A 6000-nucleotide genomic window follows, 5' to 3' on the forward strand; every position below is an offset into this window, starting at 1 on the left:
GATGGTGCAGAGATGCAGGGTCACAGCATGCAGGATGCTGCTCATAGTCTCCTGATGACCAACATCTACACTCAGACCTCTTTTACTCCTCAGTGGAGAGTGCACAGGATATTTTTGTTAGGAAAAAATACTTCATTTTGCTGATACTATAATAGTTTACATATACACCATGGACTAGATTTTTACCAAATGGAGGAAACTATTCTGGCACAATAGTGTTATCCACTTTTATGAGCACAAATATATGGTTGGACTTCCTGAAATTCAAGGTGCCACCTAACCTGTATTCCTGGAGTATGTTATTTTCACTGTGAAAATAAGATTATGATCTAAATAGACAACACTGGGACAAGAATAGAGCAGGGAAAGGATACAGATAGAAACAGAACAAGAACAAGCAGTTGCGTTAGATAGATTCAAGACATTTTTAGCATAAGATTTCTCCTACACAGTAGCCATGGCCCAAGCCAGTCCCAAAACAAAGACAAACTTTGCCCCTGACCTCAAAAGTAGTAGGATCAAGCTTTATATACTTACCTTTCTTGATCTGACCCTTACAAGTAAATCATTTGTGAGGATGACATTAAGTAAATCATTATTCTCAGTGCACTTAATTAGCAGTAAAGTATGTCTTTAGTGGCCCCTAAACACTACCTGCATAATAAGGAGATTGCTTTCAATGGAAGGTCAAACAGAGATTATATTGGTTGCTTTGAAGTCACTATAAAGCTGCCTGTAAAGAAGGGGCTTTGCAGAGAGTTCAGTGTGACCAGAATTTACTGCTGAAAGGATGGTTAGCCAACCGATGACTGAGAAGACATAATCTGATAGCTATGAAAAGGTTAGACAGACATCCTTTGTGGCCTAGGTATAGCAAATATTTATATATTTAAAAAGGAAAAAAAAAACAAGCAATGAAAATAAACCCACAGAGCCATATTTCACACCTTGCTAGTGAAGTACAACAGACAAAGTCCAGACTTTCTCAATTCAATAAATTTCTACCAAACATCAAATTAATTAAGGGCTCCCACTGATGACTAATTGAAAGGCACCTACTGTGCTGACAACCTTTCCATTCAAGCACTGGTAACAACTGAAAGTGTGGTGTAGTTAACTGAATGGCATACCAGCACTGAAAGTATTAATGGAACTTGCACCTTACTTTTAGGGATACTTAGAAATGAAATAAAAACTCACGTGCTGCATTTTCTACAGGGTATGATAATATTCATAGCCTTTGATGACTATTCTAAATACACATTCTAATTTATAAATAAGGACTGGAAATTACGTAGCATTGACTAACAAACTTAAGAAGCTGAGTAAACTTGCACTGAAATGAAATAACTAGCTAAAGGATGCCTGGTAATATGCGGAGCCTTCCCATCTTCCTGTGTAACAAGAAAGGCTATGTTCAGTGTTAATTCACTAATCTGCTTACGGCTTTCTGAGAATCATCCTCATATGAGCATCCGGCCCAATCTGAGACAGAAGCAGCATAGTGTCCTGTAGCTCCTCATCACACTCCTTTTTCTCTTCCTCTGTTGGCAAAGGGGCATCTTCACGCTCATCATCCAAAAATCGATAAAATAAGTATTTGTCCTGAAAGTGGTGTTCCTGGTCCACTGAAAACAACAGAACAACATCAGACACTTCACTCTACTCTCTAAAATTAACCTTGTAGAAATCTAGATTGCACTGCATGTGCTGCAGATGTATTTGTGAAGAAGGGAAAGAAAACTACTAGAAACTTGAAGAGCATGAAAAACCTTTATTTCTCACATGTCTAAATTATATAATTTGGATGGTACATTTCTAAACTGTGCACAACAAATACTTCCCAAAATACTTCTATATATGTGCACTGTGGGTGTATATTTACGTGCATGCACACATTTTTCTTATTAGACTTCTTTCAGTTCTTATTGTTTCAAACCATTTCATTTAAGCAAACAATTCATACTTGGAGAATAGTTGCATCAAGAATTTCTAAGGGTTGTACTCTAGCATGAACATCTTACTCTAACTGTTTCAGACGGGGCTGAAAAGTAACAAACCAAGAAGGAGCTAAAATCATGTTCCAGTAAAATGTATCGTCAGTATGTAATACCAGAGTGAAGATTATTGGCCTGTATCTTAGCGGAGAGTGTAATAGTAAGTCTTCTCTTGGAAGACTGCTAAAGAGAGGCTGTGACACAGCAAAAGACAAACTCTTGGTCTTCCAAGCAAGTCATAATGGTGTGTTGAGCTGGATAGTGTGATGCACTTCTAGCAGTTTGACCCTAGGAATTCAAGACAGTATTAAGCAGGAATGTAAGCTACAGCCTTTTATGAAAGGAAACGGTGGAAACAATCTGTCTTCTCAGAATGGAAAGCTCTCCCTGAGATGTGGGAAGCACAACAGACAATGGCTAGAAGCATATGCTGCTGTACTGAACGTCATAAAACTGTACAAGCACAGCTACTGTGCCCAGTTCTGGGCTCCCCAGTACAAAAAAGACAGGGATCTCTTGGAAAGAGACCAGCGGAGGGCCACAAAGATGGTGAAGGGCCTGGAGCATCTCCCCTATGAAGAAAGGCTAAGTGAACTGGGTCTGTTTAGCCTTGAGAAAAGACGACTGAGAGGGGACCTGATCCAGGTTTATAAATATCTGAGGTGTAGTGGCCATAGTGGTGAAGCCAGTCTCTTTTCAGTGGTACGTGGAGACAGGACGAGGGGAAACGGACATAAGCTGCAGCATAGGAAGTTTCGCACGAATGTGCGTAAGAACTTCTTCACGGTGAGGGTGACGGAGCACTGGAACAGGCTGCCCAGGGAGGTTGTGGAGTCTCCTTCTCTGGAGATATTCAAGTCTCGCCTGGACGCCTACCTGTGCGACCTGGTGTAGGGAACCTGCTTTGGCAAGGGGTTGGTCTCGATGATCTCTAGAGGTCCCTTCCAACCCCTACAATTCTGTGATTCTGTGTGATTCAGATATGAATGCTGCTTTAGAAAGCTGCATTTTGGAGGTCTATAACATTCTGCTACCTAGTAAATCCTGCCGAGTGGAACCCACAAGGTAATGTAAAATACAATCAGAAAACTAACAAATTCCCAGATCTCTGCACTGGGATATTTGGAGTGCTGAATTTGGGAACCATTCGAAAACCACAGAAAATCATCCCAAAATTGTGGGTATGAGCAAACTGAAATGCTTACAGTCAAGTCAAAAATTTGCAGCATTTGGAAGTGAAGATCAGTTTTACGTATGGCAATACATATCTTGGTTTTGGTTCAGGTGGTATCCAACTTTTGGAACATAATCACAGATTAGTGTAATAATAAGTCTAATTAGAGTTGCAACTCTTATACTGCAATTTCACTGACTGTTCAATATTTTCATAAATTATAAAGATATGTTGGTAGCAAGATTCAATTATCATCATCTGTATATTGCATACAAATCAAACTTCTGAAGAGGTTTATTTGTAATTTTTCATTTGGGCTCATGATCCCTTTATTTTTCATGAAAGAAATCCACAGAAACACTGATGGGACACATTCACAAAATTTTAGTCAAGGCTCTGAATTTCTTTAACTTACCATGGTTAAGGACGCCTTCTTCCAGCAATACTTGCCACATGCCAACAGCCTGACTTCGTGAATGGACACAAGTACTTTGCTGCATCATCCAGTCAACAAGTTCTGTCCCCACACAGCATTGCCTGAAGAACAAATGAGAGAGAGATCACAAACAGTATCTACCAATAACAGTGATATCTCAAACTCTGTTTTAGTCAGATCTCATTGTAGAAGACAATTACACTGTCTCTGCCTATATGTCTGAAATACCAGTGAAGGCACTTAAGTTTTGAGAGAATCTGCTCCAGAGACCAGCAAATGTTTAGGGAAATGCAGCATTCAGAGAATCAGTGAGCCTCTAACAACTGGTCAAAACCCATAGCATTGGTGCCACAACCTTCAACCCATATTTCAGAGGAAATCTGCCACGTATCCAATGGGATAGCGAAAGCCTCAAATTTTTCTCTGCATGAAAACATTTAACATTATAATAGCTTTGCCTATTACAGGGAGAGTGAGTATTATATGGATTTCCCTCAATTTGTAACCTGGTTAGACTGTACTTAAGGGCACTTGTTTGTATGTCTACAGTGTTTCTGAGACTCTCTCATGCCAGGTTCTGGTCACCTTGCAGCTCCTTACTGACCTGAAGGTGAACAACAGCAGGCCTCAAGTTCTGCAGAGTGCCCAAAGTGGAGTTGGAGAGGAAGAAAAAAAAAGGGGGGGGCTCTGTTGCCACATGTAAAATTCTGTCTTAACACACCCTAACGCAGCAGAACAGAAGCAAATGTGCAAAGTGATCAAAACTGTACAAATCTATAACTGATGACATGTAGAACAGTGCGGTTCTGCAGTTCATGCTTCACTTTCTGAGACCAATGAAGTACATATTACTGAAACTACTGTAATGTAGCTTAAATAACGCTCTTGCAATTAACATCCCATTTTGATGACAAAACTTTTCCTCAGCTGGATACAATCTAACCTTTGAAATTCCATACTAAAAAAAAAAAACAAGGATAACAGTGTAGGAGTTTTCCCCAGTTCTGTGCAAGATAAAATGCTGCAGTTGTTTATATCAGCATTGGTCTTCATATATCATACTTGCTCTTTTGTTGTCCTAAAACAATGAGCCAATGCCATGTCATGACAGATCACCACACAAGATCCAAATACCTTATATAATATTATATACATTTTGGACAATAATATGGAAAATCAATGCACTTATTTTAAAAGTGAATCAGCAACATATTGATTTACTATTTAGAAAAGGTCATATGCAGAGGTTTTAAACCAATTTTTATTTAAATATTCACCAAATAATGCATAAGGTAATTGATTCAAACCTTAGATGCTAAAATGAACCGATTATTTCTTAAGGCAAATGTAGATAAAACCTGACACCCTAAAGTCAGGTTGCTGTTCTGAAAGTGCCATTGTTATCCCACTTCAACAAGACAGTGCTGCCACCAGCAGGAAGGTAAGAAAGCCTGACGATACACTGAAAAAGGTGTCTGAATAGGGCAGAAAATCTGCATAAGGAAGGATTCTCACTAGGTGAATTTTCAGGTTCCACAATGAGCAACTTCGTTGGAGCAATCAGTACGGTAACAATCGAATTGAGCTTTCCTATTACATCTCACCAACATACAAAGAAAACAGAATCTACATTTTGCACAGAATATCCCAGCTAACTATGCTATTAACTTTGGAAGAGCTTTTTTAAGTGAATAATCTGTTCAGAATTGTGGACTCAATTTCCAGTCAAATCACTTCAGAAAGGATTTACCAGGCTCATTAAAGACTCATAACATACAAGTTCAAATAGCATCACAGGATAATTTCAGACCTTTGAGACCTGAGAGTATGCTAAGGCTTAAATCATAAATCAGAGGATGGCAGGCATAAAAATTCAGAGACCTCTATACAATCAGCTCACACACCTGTAAGTCTTCAGATGATATTTACGATCTCTTATCATGTGAGGGGCTCGGGACAGAATTGTATTCCGCAAAATCTTTCCAGCTCTGAGGATCTTTTCTGAAGGAACCTTGGTGATCATGGAGGAAAAAAAGGGACCAAGACACATACATTTAAATCTTTCCACAGTCTCTCTACTGACTTCTGCAAAACAAAATACAAATTCTCTTCCCGCTAAATTACAAGCTCTTCTGTAAATGCTTACTTACGCATAGCAATGCAATATATTGCATATATTAAGTCTCTCATACTTAACACGTTAAGAAAGGCATGAGGTCAGCTGATTCCATCTATCTAGCAGCCTGTCTCTACAGCACATCTATTTCCTATTACCTGTGTAATGGTTTTAGAGGGACGATGTGGGATGTGAGAGTCAATGAGAGGTGTCTGAAAAATAAAATTAAGTTAAATAAATTTTAAAGGTTGAAGAGTAAGGTAAAATAAAGATATTA

The 6000-nt window shown here is 38.9% G+C and overlaps 1 protein-coding gene across 1 annotated transcript in view; it reads right to left on the minus strand.

The window, feature by feature from the left end:
* Window positions 1-5952, minus strand: part of LOC100551109 (rap guanine nucleotide exchange factor 4) — a 29693-nt gene extending 23741 nt beyond the window's left edge. The window contains exons 1-4 of the mRNA XM_031554221.1: window positions 5882-5952; window positions 5512-5618; window positions 3587-3708; window positions 1445-1628 (exon numbers count right to left, since the gene is read on the minus strand). Of these exons, the coding sequence (XP_031410081.1) occupies window positions 1445-1628; window positions 3587-3708; window positions 5512-5549 (344 nt within the window). The 5' untranslated portion in view covers window positions 5550-5618; window positions 5882-5952. The remainder of the gene's footprint in view (window positions 1-1444; window positions 1629-3586; window positions 3709-5511; window positions 5619-5881) is intronic.
* Between the last annotated feature and the right edge of the window lie 48 nt (window positions 5953-6000).

Source organism: Meleagris gallopavo, chromosome 7 (assembly GCF_000146605.3).
Source record: "Meleagris gallopavo isolate NT-WF06-2002-E0010 breed Aviagen turkey brand Nicholas breeding stock chromosome 7, Turkey_5.1, whole genome shotgun sequence".
NCBI lineage: Eukaryota > Metazoa > Chordata > Aves > Galliformes > Phasianidae > Meleagris > Meleagris gallopavo.